This window comes from Nomascus leucogenys, chromosome 7b, assembly GCF_006542625.1.
Source record: "Nomascus leucogenys isolate Asia chromosome 7b, Asia_NLE_v1, whole genome shotgun sequence".
In the NCBI taxonomy this organism is placed as follows: domain Eukaryota; kingdom Metazoa; phylum Chordata; class Mammalia; order Primates; family Hylobatidae; genus Nomascus; species Nomascus leucogenys.
The window spans coordinates 63,239,527-63,257,234 of record NC_044387.1 but is presented as its reverse complement, the minus strand read 5'-3'; the positions used below and the strand labels follow the sequence as shown (position 1 = coordinate 63,257,234).

Below are 17,708 nucleotides of genomic sequence, written 5' to 3'. Positions count from 1 at the left end.
TCCTCAGCCCAATGACCTCTCCTCAATCATTCCCCTTTATTTACCTAGAAACTGGCTCTCTTCCCTGCAACCCTGCCAAGTGGCTGCCCTTCATACCTGGTATAGGATAGGCACCCTCTGAAAACACTTCTGGATTGAGCCTCATGGCCTCAGACATGGTATATCTGAGGCCATGAGCCTCAATCCTTAGGTCACCTAGAGATGTCACCTCCCTTCATGGTATATCTGAGGTCATGAGCCTCAATCCATGGCCTCAGATATACCATGTCTGAGGCCATGAGCCTCAATTCTTACATCACCTAGAGATGTCACCTCCCCTCATTTCATGAAAATTTTTACTTGGGGTGCACTCTTTCTCAGTTCAGCATTACTCCTCCCAGACTTCTTGTGATTCAGTAGCCACAGCCCTTCTCTCAGCTCAATGGCCTCTCAGGCTTTTCTCTGCCCTATTTCAGTAACCATTCTCATTGTCATCTCCAAGATCTCATCATTAATCCCAATGCTCCAGAGTCTCAATTTTAAGCATCCTATTTTCTGAGTTCTATCGCCTCTCTTTCCAGTACACTCCCTCCAGTTGCTCTTTGACTGTCCCGAGTCACTGATGCGAAGTCCTGCTCTGCCCTACACAGCCCCTCCCCCACATCCACTTTTCTTATCCATCACTGAGAAATCACAAAACGATTCCCTCTCATATACCCTCAACTCCTGCTCCCTGCTTTCCTGTTGCTATACTCCACGAGCAAAATATAAATTGATTAACTGATTAATTCACTGATTTAAAAATTACAACAAAAACTGTGGCTAAGCCCAGCGTTTCGCGTACCTATTTCACACTTGTATTTCTACAGCTGAACGGGCTGGGGAAACTTGACTTCTGTGCTTACAGGTTTTATTTGGTACACTACCCCTAACTGCACAGGCACCCTTGCTAATACTATACCCACTATGCTCCCCTGATTCATTCACTCTCCCACTTTCTGGGACCACTATTTTACACCTCCACATTGCTAAAAGCTCTAAAATATCTCTCCTCTTCCTCTTTCTCTGCTGATTTATAGTCTCTGTTTCACTGAGAAGAGGAATCTGACAATTTCCCACTCCACATTTAGCAACCTATCAGCTGATTTATCTGATTTTCATTTCACTGAGAAGAAAAATTTGACAATTTCCCATACCATGTTTACTAGCCTACCTGCACCTTCTCTACCTTTCTTCCTGTTATTATACAAAAACTCCCTCTTCGTTTCTAAAGTCAACTCCTCCTCTGTCTAGTGTTTTAGATTCTATCTCTTCTCACTTATTTGAGAACATTATTCCAGCACTTATGTCATTTTTCTTTTGCATCATAAATTATTCTGTCTGCTAGATCATGTGTATCAGCATTAAAAAATGCCATCAAATCTCCTGTTTATCTTTCTAACTTATGTCCCATTTCTCTGGTCCTCTTTATAGCAGAACCAGAGTAAGAACTGTGTCTACTTTGCCTCCCTCTTCTGATTATCTTTTGAATCTATTCTCAACAGGTTTTCATTCCTATTACTTTAGCAGCTAAACACCATTTGTCATGATCAGTAATGGCTCCATATTGCTAAATCCAAAGGATAATTGTCAGTGTTCCTCTTCCTTGGGATATCTGCCCAGTGGATCAATTGCTCACTCCTCAAAACCTATTCTTCCCTTGTTATCTGGGACACCAGACTTCATTTTCCTGTGGTCATTTCTTCTCTGTTTCTTTTGCTGGTTGCTCCTCATCACTGTCACCTCTAAATGTTAAAGGGTCCTATACCTCAGTTTAGGATGAAAAGTCTCCTCTTCACTCTTCATTCGCTTTCTTCCATCTAGTCTTAAAGCTTTTAATATCATCTGTATTTTGATGATTCCTATATGCTTATGCATCACATAATGATGTTTTGGTCAATGACAGATTGCATATACAACCAATGGTGGTTCCGTAAGATTATAACGCCATATTTTTGCTCTACCTTTTCCATGTTTAGGCACACAAGTACTAACCATTGTGTTATAATTGCCCATAGTATTCAGTACAGTAACGTGCTGTACAGCTTTGTAGCCTAGGAGCAAAAGGCTATCCTATATAGCCTAGATGAGTAACAGACTGTATCATCTAGGTTTATGTAAGTACACTCTACGACGTTCACACAAGGACAAAACTGCCTAATGGCATATTTCTTAGAATATATTCTGTTGTCTAGCAATGCATGACTGTTCTTACAGCTCTAGCCTTGGCCAATTCCTTGAACTCCTGACTCTAATATCCAACCACCTAATGATAATTGAACACTAAATAAGCGTCTCAAATTTAAAATCTGCTAAACTGAGCTCCTCATTCCTGCCTGCTGCCCACCATGCCCCCAAATTCTGTTTGTCCTCACCATCTTTCTATGTAGGAAATTGCAATTCTACCCTTCCTATTGTTGAGGGCAAAATCTATGTAGTCTCTCATTCCTCTTTCTCATATTCTCTATAGCCAGTCAGTCACAGTATCTTATTAGCTCTACCTTAAAAATAAAACTAAAATCGGATTCATCTCCCCTTCCTCCTAATTTCTCCAAACTCATCTTCATGATCCTCTCTGCCCCCTACAGTTTATTTTCTATATTGCAGCCCAAGTTGTGTCTTTAAAACTTGTCAGTTCAAAATCTTCTGTTGATTATTTGACCTCACTCAAAGTAAAAGGCAAAGTTCTTACAGTGTCTTCTATAGAGCTCTACATCATCTCACTCCCCATTGCTGTGGTAATCAGAATGCTAAGATGTTCCCCAAGATTCTCAGCCCCTGGTGCAGCTGCTCTACATAACACCCTCCCCTTGAGTACAGGTTGCACCTGTGAATATATGTTGCCTGTAATTATACACAGGTGGCTGGGATAACCATGCATATGACAGTGTCTTAGCAGACTGGAGATGGAAATTCTGCTGACCTTGAGGAGGCAAACCACCATGTTGTGAACTGCCAATGGGGAGGGCCTTATGGCAAGAATGGCCTTGAAACTCTTATCCTAACTGATAACCAACAAGAAAATGGGAACCTCAGTCTTAAAGCCACAAGAAAATAAGTTCTACCAACAACCTGAATTAGTTATAAAGTGGATTTTTCTAAGACTGCATTCCAGCCTATATCTTGATTTCAAGCTTGTTAGTCCCTGAGTAGAGGACTCTGACTGGACTTTTGATTTATAGAAACGGTGAGATAATAAGTCCGGTCAGAGTTCAGGTCAGTGGGTTTATGGAAATTTGTTATGTAGCAATGGAGAACTAATACATACCCATCTGATTTGGTCTTCTAGTCCTTTCTTCCCCACCTATCTAGCCTTAGGCACATGGCATCTTTGCTGTTTCTCAAACAGGGTAACCAGGATTCACTTCAAGGCTTTCGGATCATCTGCTTCTTTCTGCAAAAATCTTGCCCCAAGCAGGATGTATGACTCATTTCTTTACACTTTAGGTGTGTGTTCAAATGTCATCTTATTAAAAAGCCTTTCCCAACCACTGAAAACAAAGTAGCAGCCCCAACACAGCATTCATCCACCTTCTACCCTGCTTAATTTTTCTCCATGGCACTTTTCATATTTTGACATATCACATTTGTTTACCACTAGAATGTAAGTTCCATGCGGGCAGAGAATTTTGTTTTGTTCTGTTACATTATTGTGCATGGATTAGTGTTTAATAGTACTAGTAAGTGCTTAATAAATATTTGTAAATTAATTAGTATTTTCTGTAATTTTGACCTTAATTTTACATCTTTATGGTGTTTTATGTATTTTAAAAATGATTTTATCATGTGTTGTCAGAGTAAATGAGAATTTAAAAAATAAAAATTACAGGATTTTATAACTGAGTAACAAACATTTAAAATAAATCCTAATGCAATTAAGCATAAAAATATAGGGATTAGGAATTGCTCAATTTCAGAGTACATGCCTCATTGTGTAATTTAAAGCTCAGTGAATTTCTAGCTGCACAGATTTGAAATACACTCTAAAATTATGTTCAATACTGTATAACGTTGACCTTTTAATACTAGCTTTTATTTTAGAGATCTCTTTGCATTCTTTCCTACTATTAAAAAGACATAAAACCCAAAAGCATACAAACTCTCCATATATAATTCAAAATTTGAATATTAAATATTGTCACATCACTAGCATTTAATACTGATTGTTTAATAATTTAATACACCAGTTCTCCATACCTGTTATCTATGGAATGTTTTCAGAGTGTCTAAAAGCATTTTGATTGGTTTTGTGATGTTTACAAACTATTCATGTAAAAAGTTTTTGTTGAAGAAGCAAAAAAAAAAAAAAAAAAAAAAAAATGCTTGGCTATCTATCCAGACTGTTTTCACCTGGCCTTATAAGTGTATACATTTTTTGCTTCTGAAAATTTCCACAGGAAGTCAGGCATTCCCAGTCATCTATCTATAACCTCCTATAACATATTTCTTTCTTGCCACAATCATCTTCCTCTCCCAATAGTCTGTGTTTAAGAGGTGTAGCACTCTTTTCCTCTTTCTCTTACTCAAAATTAAAAATTCAAAAAAATAATGAAATAAATGAACCTAACAAAAAGTCTCAGCAACAGTTTCTTTTCTGTAGGTCTAAATGTGATAATCTTAGATGATAGGTGGCCAGCTGATTTATGCGTCACTGGCTTGGTAAATACATTGCACCTCCTGAATGAGAATCTAGTCTTGGATGAAATGCTTCCTGCTATTCAGGTGAAATTTCTTCCTTTCCTATATGAAATTTCTAATGTCTTTAGATATTTTGAATTTATAGTGCATGGGATAAAATCCCCACTTTAATCCAACATCCCAAGTAAATGTTAGAAATTTGCTTGACATGGAAGAGGATAACATTTTAATAATGTGGTTTCTGTATTCCCAGACTAAATGGCTGTGCGATTTTTGTTTGTTTGTTTGCTATTGATTTATTACCAGAGAAAATGGATGTGTCCTTTCTCATTTATCCCATTTTATAAATTAACATAGAGTAAAATTGACTTTTTTGTTGTTGTGCAGTTCTATGAATTTTAACACATGTATGAACAGAGTCTGTATCCACAGTCCAGATACAGAACTTTTCCATTACCACAGAGAAACCCCTTCACACCCACACCAACCCCTGGCCACCACTGATCTGTTGTCCATCAAAATAGCTATTCCTTTTTGAGAATGAAATTGAATAAATTGAATCATATAGTATATAATCTTTTGGGATGACTTCATTCAGTCCAGTGTCTTTACAATTCATCCAAGTTGGTGGTGTATCAACAGTCTCTTTTTATTGCCGAAATTAATGTTGTGTGTTGTGGATACACCAAAGTTTGTTTAACCATTTACATTAAAGGATATTTCTATTGTTTCCAGTTTTTTGGCAATTATGAATGAAGCTGCTGAATTTCTCATGTATAGGTTTTTATGTGACCCTAAGTTTTCATTTCTCTAGGGTAAATATTTAGGATTGGGATTGCTGGGTAATGTAAGTGTGTGTTTAACTTTATAAAAAACTGCTGAGCTGTTTTTCCTTACAGAGATGTATGAGAGTTTCAGTCCGTCTTCATCCTTGCCAACCATTACAAGGGTGTTAAAGTGGCATCTCATGGTAGTTTTAATTTTAATTAAAACTTAATGGCCAATAATGTTCAACATCTTTGGATGTGCTATTTGCCATCCATATATCCTTTTTTGAAACATATTTGTTCAAGTGTTTGGATCATTGATTAATTGGGTTGGTTGTTTTCTTACAATTTTAGAATTTTAAGAGCTCTTTATATACTTTGGATACAAGTTCTTTGTTAGATATGTGATTTGCAAATGTTTTCTCCTAGTCAGTAGCTTGTGTTTTTATTATTGTAACCATGTCTTTCACAGAGCAAATTTGTGGTTTTGACAAACTTTATTTTATTGAGGTTTTTCTTTTACAGATCATGACTTTGGTGTCACACCAAAGAACTCTAAGAACCCAAGTCCAGTTCACAGAAATTTTTTCCTGGGTCACTTTTAAAGTGTTACATTTTTATGTTTTACATTTAGGTATATGAACTACTTTAAGTTAACTGCTTTTGTTTAATTTGTAAAGTTTAAGCAAAGTTTATTTTTTTTCCAAATGGCTGTTTAATTGTTCCAGTACCATTTGTCGAAAAGACTACTTTTAGCTCATTCCATTGCCTGTAACTTTGTCAAAAATCTATTGGTTATATTTCCTCGTGATTTTATTTGTCAATTTGTCTGTCCTATTTCAAAACCAGAGTTTAATTACTCTAGATTTACAATGTATCTTAAAATCAGTTAGTTCAATTCCTTTATTTTATTTTTTCCAATACTGTTTTGTCTTTCCTTGTTACTTGTCAAATCGGCTTGTTGATATCTGCAACAAATCTTACTCGAATTTTGATTGGTGTTACATTAAATCTGTAGATCACTTTGAGGAGAATTGACAGCTTTTAAAGTTGCATCTTCAAATCCATTATCACAGTATATGTCTATATGTCTATTTATTTAGACCTTCTTTGAATTTTTATTAGTATTTATAGTTTTCAGCATAAAGATCTTATATATATTTTGTTATAGTCACTCCTAAACATTTTATTTATTTTGGATCTACTGAATTTTTAAAATTTCAATTTCTTTGCTATTGTGAATAGTGCCGCAATTAACATACGTGTGCATGTGTCTTTATAGCAGCATGATTTATAGTCCTTTGGGTATATACCCAGTAATGGGATGGCTGGGTCAAAATGTCCAACAATGATAGACTGGATTAAGAAAATGTGGCACATATACACCATGGAATACTATGCAGCCATAAAAAACGATGAGTTCATGTCCTTTGTAGGGACATGGATGAGACTGGAAAACATCATTCTCAGCAAACTATCGCAAGGACAAAAAACCAAACACCGCATGTTCTCACTCACAGGTGGGAATTGAACAATGAGAACTCATGGACACAGGAAGGGGAACATCACACTCCAGGGACTGTTGTGGGGTGGGGGGAGGGGGGAGGGACGGCATTAGGAGATATACCTAATGCTAAATGACGAGTTAATGGGTGCAGCAAACCAACATGGCACATGGATACATATGTAACAAACCTGCACATTGTGCACATGTACCCTAAAACCTAAAGTATAATAAAATAAAATAAAAATTTCAATTTCTAATTGTTCATTGCCAGGTATTTGTGCATTAACCTTGTGTCCTGTGAAACCGGTGGTTTCAATCTCACTTCTGTTTTCAAAATTTTTATAGTGTTATTCAGACCTGTTCCTCATACTTGTCACCCAGGTGACAGCCAAGACCTTTGTGATGTTCTGGTTCATAGATTATTTCTCAAAGTCTCTTACATACTTTTCAGTATCAGACCTTTCCATGCACAACTTTGGGTGACCCCAGAGTTCATGAACAATATTAAGAAGTCACTTTCTGGAGCTTCCCCCTCTCCACAATCTCCTCCATACTTCCTGTTTCCTGTGGCTTCCTTTTTCGATCCTCCAACCAGTAAGCTTCGGTTTATTTACCTACTCTCCTGTACAACTCCACCTTCTTCCTGGGGCCATGAGAATAGAGAAAAATAAAAGGTAAGGGGAATTCAGCACACTCTCTTGGGATCATAGCTTCTCCAATCAGAGAGGTAACTTTTTGCCCCTCATGGTTTTAGGTCCCTGTGAGCCCTAAATACTGCCATCATTGCCATTGCAAGACTACTTGAGAGCTGGGGCATGAGAGAGTGGAGAGAGAAAAAAGGATCTCCCTTCATTTTGCTGAGTATTAGGAGACCACTTTCCTGCCCATGAGTCAGAACTAAAAGAATTCTCCTGGAGCTCTCTCTGTCTACACTAATGCCCACACTTTCGTTTCGAGCTGTGTCTAATCTAGGTCGGGAGAAACCAAAGGGGAACAAATGGTAAACTCACTGCTGGTTCAATGATGTTTAAGATTCTGATCTCCTTCCCCAATATGCATGGTGCTATTTAGTTTTGGTCCTCACATAGCTGTTCTTTGTGTTCTGTTTAGGTTTTATAGCTGCATTCAGTGCACAATGCTGTAGAGTGTGCATACTCCATGTTACCTGCAACTGGAACACAATGGGCAGATCATGATGGCCATGTATTTATTATTATTATTTTTAAATAGGTGTTTTAGGAGCAGATGGTGTTTGGTTATATGAATAAGTTTATTAGTGGTGATTTCTGTGATTTTGGTGCACCCATCACCCAAGCAGTGCACACTGTACCCAATGTATAATCTTTTACCACTCACTCCCCTCCTACCCTTTCCCCCAAGTCCCTAAAGTCCATTGTACCATTCTTATGCCTTTGCGTCCTCATAGCTTAATTCCCACCTATTAGTGAGAACATACGATGTTTGGTTTTCCATTCCTGAGTTACTTCACTTAGAATAATGGTCTCCAATTCCATCCAGGTAGCTGCAAATGCCATTATTTTGTTCCTTTTTGTGACTGAGTAGTATTCCATGGGGTGTGTGTGTGTGTGTGTGTGTGTGTGTGTGTGTATATATATAAAAAATATTTTCTTTATCCACCCATTGATTGATGGGCATTTGGGCTCGCTCCGTATTTTTGTGATTGTGAATTGTGCTGCTATAAACATGCACGTGCAAGTATCTTTCTTATAGTGACTTATTTTCCTCTGGGGAGATACCTGGTGGTGGGATTGCTGGATCAAATGGTAGATCTACTCTTAGTTCTTTCTACACTGTTTTCCATAGTGGTTGTACTAGTTTACATTCCCACCAACAGTGTGAAAGTGTTCCCTTTTCACCACAACCACATCAACATCTATTAGTTTTTTTATTATGGCAATAAAACAAAGATAAATAGATGGGACTTAGTTAAACCAAAAAACTTCTGCACAGCAAAAGAAATAGTCAGCAGAGTAAACAGACAACCCATAGAGTGGGAGAAAAATCTTTGCAATGTATATGTCCGACAAAGGACTAATCCAAAATCCACAAGAAAAACAAATCAGCAAGGAAAAGAAACAAGAACAATCCTGTCAAAAAGTGGGCTAAGGACACGAATAGACAATTCTCTAAAGAAGATATACAAATGACTAACAAACATATAAAAAATGCTCAGCATCACTAATTATCAGGGAAATGCAAATCAAAATCACAATGCAATGCCACCTAACTCCTGGAAGAATGGCCTATGAATTTTAATGCAATTTTGGAATTCTCACAAGACATTTACAAGATGCCAACCTTGTTTTCTCACCTTGCTGATAAAATATTTCTTAATTCAAGGAGCTAGAGCTAGTTTATATTTTACATTTAGCATTGAAATATTTCCAAATATATGTTTTTAATAGTGTCACGAGGAAGGTAAAAACTGCTTTATCTTATTTGTATTTGTATAATTCCTCATATTTGGACAGTACTGTTTATAGCAGTAAACAGTAATCTACAAGCCAGTTAGTCTGAAAAACTGATGATCAACATTTCTACATCATGCTCTCGAAGCTTTGTGGCCCAGGCTATGTAAACGATACTACTCATTTCCATATACTAAAGAATTTTTATATTTAAACCTAATAACTTTTCTTTTTGATCACATAAGTTGTGAGATAAGTAGGATGGTTAACAATCTTCATATTTTATAGCTGGAAAATCTTTACAGAGGCTGAGTTGCCTGCTCATAATTACATAGCTGTTTACTGTATAGAGAGAGTCAGCACTATAACCAAGGGCTTTGTTACTCAACATTCACTGTGCTTTCCACTAAACCATACTTCATTATTTAGTGGTATGTGATGAGGTGGATCAGTGTGAGCCAAAAATACTGAGTGTCCATAAACTTTGACAGATCCTGATACAAAGACTTGAAAGACAGGCTATGTAGTTTAACCCCTTTGAGTAAGTACTGGGCAATGTCTAAGGACTTTTGATAGGAAAAAAATAAATAGTGAAAGCAGAGCTTTAAGAAGAAAACTTGACATGAATGAAATGGAAGGAACAGATACTGGAGGATGGGAAGTAGGTTCTGCAGGTATAACACAGGAGAAGTAATAAAACTAACTGGAATATTGCTATTGGGAGGGGACACATGAAATAGACATTATGGAGGAAGAATTGGTAGGACTTAGTTACTGATTAGAGGGGAAGGGCAAGGCAGATGTAGAGGTGGAATCTTCTTGGTTTGGTTTTTGGAGAATGACATGCTACTAATATGAGTGAATTTGGGTTTGAGAGAATGAAAGGTTAGGTCTCAAGCTTGTAGAATGTAAAATGATGAGATCAGAATACAGGGAGTTTGGAGTTCTAGATCAGAAAATCAAGATCAAGCTGGGAATGTAGGATTGGGGTAGATCTTCATAGAAGGAGAGTTAAAGTTCATGGTGGTGGATGGAACGTCTGAAGGTGAGCCTATACTAAGAAAAGAGCAGAAAACTGAGAAATAAACCCTAGAGTATAAGCTATTAATATTAAACAATACTGAAAAGCTTTATTTTACTATTAATTTGAAAGCATTATATGGCTTCTGACATTTGTGAATTTCAGCCAGAATAGAGGTGTGTTTAGTTATATGTACTTAAATATAATAAATCTAACTTCTGTGAGCCCTATGTAAATCCAGCACTGCTGTATAATTGTATTCACCAGAAAGATCATCAGGGTGCAGTCACTCACTCAGTGAGTCTGTTTGTTTACTTATGGCCCTAGTTTATTTTTATGTTTGGGTGAGATTTTCATTTCTGGTTACATGTCTAGATGGTTTAAATGCAGGGCATGTCTCCTAGCTGAAGACTCCTGTGCATAGTACCAGAACTACTTTATATTCACAAAGGCTGACAGTGCTAATGATGGTTTGTCCCTGGGTGTTTACAGGGTCATTTTTTGGTTTGTATCTCTGTGGCATTTCCAAAATCGAGAAGTTATTTACATTTTGCTGTTTAATACTTCTGGAGATGTTTTTCTTTTTTTCCCTCTATTAATGATGGCAGAATTGGTGAGAAAGAAGTTTTGAAAAAGTGTCATTAAATTATCCTTTGTTAGAAGAATGTTTTATATTCCCTTTCCTTTAGTCTTCTAAAAATATTTATGTGTTCCAGCATGTGAGATTGAATATTTCATTACGAAGTATTAGGGGAGTCATTTTAAAGGCAGATTTTAAAGAACCTTAATCACCAGTATATTATGTATGCTGAAAACCTAGGTAAGAAGGGAGTGTAGATTTGTGTTGCTGAAATTTTCCCCATCTTTTTCTTCTATGTCTTTTTGTTGTGGTTAAATATTTAAGTCTATCTTCTGAGGGAAAGAGAAACTTGACATTGTGATTGAAATACTGCAGCAGCCATGAACTGCTTATCTTTTACTTCTCTCTCTGCTTTCTGCATTAAATAGTGGTAATGACCTGGCAATACACTATCTGAAATGACATGGTTTTTTTCCTTAAGTAGATTGAGATATTGATTACTGCAGCCCCATCTTATTGCTACATGAATTGCTAGGAAAGGTAAGAGTATGAAGATCCCTTCTGTTTTTGGTTCAATCAAATTTGTATCCTTGTAAACATACCAAGATCCAATGTCATAATTGCTATATACATCTGTAGGACATACATAATATGATATTATAAGAAAAGCTAGCTATTTTTTAATTTGGTTATAAGTGCTAAGTCACTTTCCAGATTTGTTTTGCATTTGGTTTGTTTGGCAGAAAGTGGAATGGGAAGGTGTAGAGTGAGGAAGAGACGCTAGAATTGACCCGAGATTTTTGTTGAGTACATATCAATCTGTGATGCCCTATGATGAAATCACAGGAGTGATTAGAGCATGGGGTTTGAGTGCTAATCGTATGGAACAGCTTTTAGAGACCAACTCTTTGTTTTGCAGTAATGGAAACAAATCCAGAGAACTGACGTGATACGCACTTAGTCACATAGCTAGTTAGTGGATGAGTCAGAAGTAGAAACTGGATTTCTTGATTCCTAGCACAGAACTCTCTTTAATATATTTTCTATGCAGATGTGATGAATTTCCGTAAGGTGAAATTCAGTAGAATTTTGGTGATGAATAATGATTAAGCTATTATTACTAGCCTTTCTAACTTGATAGGTGATAAATTGAAAGCATAATTTAGCATTTAAGAATTTTTTTTCCTAAATCTTTAAGTCATCTTTGAAAAAATCTTTGGAAACGTGAAATAGATATTTCATTTGTGACTCTCCTAACTGACAAGAAGTGTGGATATCTGTATTCTTTGTATGGTAAATTTTAACAGAATAAATAGGGAATGGCTGCTACATTTTACGTTCTAGTTCAGTGACAGGGTGAACCATACTTTTGGATGTCTTGGGTTTAGTTCTTTAGTTTATAACCTGGATTTACCATTCCGCTTTTTCCACAAAGTTCAATTGAGGAAACATGCTTTAGGGCATGTAAAAAAGCTGCCCATCCAAAATGGTTTTGGGGAAAAATTTATGCTAGAATTCTATAGCATCACTAGATTAAACATGTTCCTTGCTTTGATTCCACCCAGGCACTAAGTGAAAGCCTATAGAAGATAAGGAAAAATAGGAAACCCAAAAGGAAGGAAAATCATTGAAAAAGTAGCCAAATGCTTTAAGAAAGGGAATAGATAGAGCTATAGTTCCAAAGTTTACTCCCATATTTCATTGATTATTCATCTACTTTAGTATTTTTGAATGATACACTTGCATTGTAATTAGTAAATTTATGTTCTCTGCACACCTAGGAATGTAAACATCATAACATCCTCTTATTACAAAGTCTTTGTATCCCCAGTAAGCATTTAATCACTGTTGAGATAGCATATGCCATGAGATCCTGTAGCCTTTTACTATAGTCTCAGATATCGGTTTCAGTAAAATTTCTTGAGAGCATCAAATTAAATATAATTGAATACATTAATAACAGTAGCAATTCTGTTTTTGCTGCTACTGTTACTGTTCCAATACTACTATTAGGATGATGGGGTGGAAGTGGCAATTATCTTGTGTAAGACATTGTGTTGAGCGCTTTACATTAATTATCTCCCAAAATTTAATTCTTAAAACAAGGCTATTGTCATCTCCATTTTACAAATGAGAAAATCAAAGATTCATGTGGGTAAATGACTTGCCCAAAGTCACACAGCTAGCAGATAACTCAGACTCTTGAGTTCACACTTTTAACCAATATGACATATACGGTTTATTACACAGCCCTTCTGTTTCAAATCAGTAGGTGCATTATTTGGATTAGTTCAGTGAAAAAATTTAGAATATCATACATAGTCCTTGTGCTTCTAGCAATTAAGCTAACTTAGTTTGCCCAAGTAAAAAGTTTAAAACAAGTCTTTTGAGAAGAAAAACTTGTTTAGTTTTTATAGATAAGCAGTTTTGATGAAAAAGAAATCTGCAAATACCTATAAAATTAATTTTTAAGTAGTACCCATGAAGGTTCTTATTATATGCTTTATTTAACTACTAAGTACTGAAGAATTATACAGAAACATGCTGCACCATGACTTCTGACAAGTTATTATGTCGTATTCAAATGAGAATATGACACACTGGAAAACTGATATAATGCATTATTTAAAGCCATCCCAGAATTGGACTTAATATGGTTTTCTTCACAGATCATACTGTCACCTGCCTACACATCTTCTTTGCGATAAATACTTGCTTTCTATATTAATTTCAAACAACTGAGTCAACGTTATAATTTCCACTGATTTCAAAATCACCAAGAAGCATTTCACTTCATATTTTAGTAAAAAATCTATTTAACAATAAGTAACTTTTATTTTTGTTTTAATTTTATTTTATTGCACTATGATATCAGCTGTGTACATGCTATCAGAAATTTTCTCTTAATTTTCCTAAAAACATAATTCAAAAGTTGTGTTTTAATTTGTAGCTTATCTAGTAATAGAATCTGTTTTTGTTTTCACCTAATTTATTGATTATTTTAATTAGCATTTTGGTAAACTACTCATAGAATTGCCCTTTCTCCTTTCTGACACTTTTAATAATAATAAAAAAAAGCAGCATTTAGAAGGAATTAGTTAAAAGAAAGATAACATTGGTGTTCAGCTAAAAGTTGAAAACAAATTTCATGAAAGATGTGACTAATGAAGAAAATGAGACATCACATGACTATTCAGTCAATTCTACTTAAATAGAAGTTACAGCAACACATCATATCTATGAGGTGGCTTGCTACCTATTTTCACAAAAGGCTCAAGGGAAAAATATAATTATATGTTGCAGTGTTTCCATGGTATAATGGCACTATTTATTCTGTATTTTTCTTGCTCGGAAAAGGAAACTAGAGAATCTTAAAGTGTGGCTCTTAAACTTATCTTTAGCTTTCACTATTATTGCTAAACATAAAATTTTTATGCTGCTAAAAATAATGATGGTGAAAATCTCATATTATTATCATTGAATATAAAAGAGTTGTCGATGACTTGGAGTAGATAGAAACCTGAAATTGCCACTTCATTACCTTGGAAGGGTCTTTCCATCTTTTTGAGTCTCGGTTTCTTCATCTGAAAAAGTAAAGAGTTGTACTAAATGAGCTTTGGGTTATGTTCTGCTTTACATGTTCTTATGTTTGCTAGGAGAGAATCTTTTTTACTTAGTAGCTTGTAAAGAAAAATGTTAGAGAAAAGGCACAAAGTCAGATTTTGTAGCCAATAGCCCGGTCATAGAGGAAGATAAGAATATTTATATTCTTTTCTATTTTACTTGGCCACAGTTTCTGTGATAGGCACATACGTATCTCACGCAGTTAGTATAGATGGGCTGCAGTTTATGCTGTTTTAGATTTGATGGTTCCAAATGGGGTATTGATTTATGACACAATGTTCTTTCCTTGAGGGCACCTCTGAGAACATTTAGGAGGTTTCTTCTTCCTAAGGTACTTTTCGACAGTCTGTGCTCTTACCTCACACATTCATGGATAATTTTAATTTCAAATTAAAAACAACACACAGTAGCTCACGTCTGTAATCCCAGCACTTTGGGAGGCCTAGGCAGGTGGATCACCTGAGGTTGGGAGTTTGACACCAGCCTGACTAACATGGAGAATACAAAATTAGCCAGGCGTGGTAGCACATGCCTGTAATCCCAGCTACTTGGGAGGCTGAGGCAGAAGAATCACTTGAATCTGGGAGGCAGAGGTTGTGGTGAGCTGAGATCACGCCATTACACTCCAGCCTGGGCAACGAGAGCAAAACTTGGTCTCAAAAAAAAAAAAAAAAAGAAAAAGAAAAAGAAAAAACACACACACACAGAAAAACAAAAAACACCTACCCTATTAACATGTTTTGCTATGTTTTATGCAGATGTTGTCTTATTAAGTGAATAACAATGCTAGTGGTTTTCAGAAACAAATGTGTTTTGGATATTTTTGGGGGAGAGAGAAGCTTCTTACTTTTCCATTTCGTGTATTTTTTGTTGCAGAACTTCAGATGGTGGCAAAGTGGTTGGCACCATAGAAGTCAGTGTCGTGAAGATGGGGGAGATTGAGGATGGGGACGCCGACCACATCACCACAGATGTACAGGGACAAAAGGTAGGATCTCAGTCTGCTCATTGTACAAATTAAATTAAAAATGATCAGCTTTGCCAGATGCCTGTCTCACCAACATCTCTGTGGGGTTTGAAATCTCATTATCAAAACCTAAATGAGACAACAGCTCTGAAATTGGAATACAATATGTGTGTTTCAGCCTCTGAATCAGAGGGCCTATTTGCTTGGAACTATGCAAAGCAATGCTCCATTCAGAAGCACCTTCCTCTTCCCTGCCAGCTCCCTGGTTGACACTGCCTCTTCTCAGTTGGAACAAAAGTATTGATCATTGTCGCATTTTACTATAATTAATTCTATGTGAGATGCCAGAAGATTCTGGGAGGGCTATTGCCCAAAATAACTTTTTCTCTACTCCCAAAACCCTCTTTGGAAAGATATGCGATTTTAATTTGTATTTCACCTTTACGTGAAGGAGGGCAGATTTAATAAGAAGTTCCTGCCTTACGAAATTGTGGAGAGAGAAGCAGGAAATAGTATTCATTGAAGGAATAACTCTGGAGGAGGGACAATGGCAACCAAAGGAGAAGCTGCTTCCTGAAACACAGAATAAAGGCCTGATGCATATAAATATGTGTCCAGGATTCTGTCTCTTTCTGTTCCTTTTCACTAAGGCAGAGAAACTATATAAATATTAGCCTAAATTTCTTTCTTAGAAATGCAATTGCCTGTTTTATTGAGACCATTGAAGCACATGGGGTAGACTTAGAAACTGCTAGTAGTTTCTTTTAGGAAAATGAATTTTATACACTATAATTTCTACCTTTTAATAAATGAGCATTTTTTAAAAAATATTTTTAATAAACAATCACTGTATATACTTCTGGGGTACAATGTGATGTTTTGATATATATTTACATTATGGAATGATTAATCATGTTAATTAACAAATCTGTCACCTCACATACTTATTTTGTGTGTGTGGTAAAAACATTTAAGATTTCTCCTTGTAGCAATTTTGGAATCTACAATGGACTATTACATAGTAACCATTTTGCTCAATAGCTCACTAAAGCTTATTCCTCCTGGCTAATGGAAACTTGTACCCTTTGATGGGCACCTCTCATTTCCCTAAACTTTCCCTCCCCCAGCCTCTGGTAACCATCATTCTGCCCTCTACTTCTATGAGTTTGACTCTTTTAGATTCCACAAATGTAAGCTAAAAAAACGACCGAGGCAGGTCTCAATTAATTTAGATGTTTATTTTGCCAAGGTTGAGGCTGCACCTGGGAAAAAACACAAATTAGAGGAGCATCTGTGACCCCTGCCTTTTCCAAAGAGGGTTTTGTGGACTCTGATAGGTAAAAGAGAAAGAGTAAGCAGGAAGGGAAGAAGAGAGGGAAAAAAGAGGGGGGAGGGTAGGCAATGAGGTAAGTGGTCACATAGTGAGGCTTTCATTAGTGCTCAGTGAATCTACATTTTATATGTGAAAGGGAGAAGAGGAATAGTCAATTATGCATTCCTCTCATATTCAGTAAATCCACATTTTACTTAAAAGAAGTCAATTATGTGTTTGTCTCAGGGTGGGCAGAGGGATGATTTTCTAGTCTTGTCCTTGTCCCCTCTCTGTGGAAATATAAGCTGTTAATTTACATTGTTAGGGTGAGATTCAACAAAACTCTGTATTAAGGCTATTTTATAGGGGGTTATATATTCTGAAAGAGTTGGGGCCCACAAAGACTTGTGAGCAATTTGTGAAGGATGGCATCTGGGGAGAGATGTGGCCTTCTATCATTGCAGCTATCTGTTTGTCGGGGGAAAAAAACAAAGGCAGATTTTTTGTGTGTTTCAGTTCCCAATCTTAACTTTCCTTCCGACATAGTGAGTTTGGGGTCCCAAGAATCTGTTTTCTTTCTCAACATATAAATGAGATGATTCAGTATTTGTTTTGTGCCTGGCATGTTTCATTTAGCATAATATCATCCAGGCTTATCCATGTTGTCACTAATGACAGAACTTTCCCCCTTTTCAAAGCTGAATAGTTTTTTTATTGTGGGTATATGCCACGTTTCCTTTTTCCGTTCGTCTGATGATGGACACTGAGATTGCTTCCACATCTTAGTTATTGTGAGTGATGTTGCAGTGAACACGAGTGCAGATATCTCTTTGGCATATTGATTT

At 36.3% G+C, this 17,708-nt stretch overlaps 1 protein-coding gene across 5 annotated transcripts in view; it reads left to right on the top strand.

Moving 5' to 3' along the window:
• INPP4B (inositol polyphosphate-4-phosphatase type II B) overlaps positions 1-17,708 on the top strand; it is an 837,221-nt gene that overhangs the window by 571,422 nt on the left and 248,091 nt on the right. For all 5 annotated transcript variants that reach the window (XM_003257752.4, XM_030816186.1, XM_030816183.1 and 2 more), the window contains exon 10: positions 15,461-15,572. In XM_003257752.4, the coding sequence (XP_003257800.1) occupies positions 15,461-15,572 (112 nt within the window). The remainder of the gene's footprint in view (positions 1-15,460; positions 15,573-17,708) is intronic.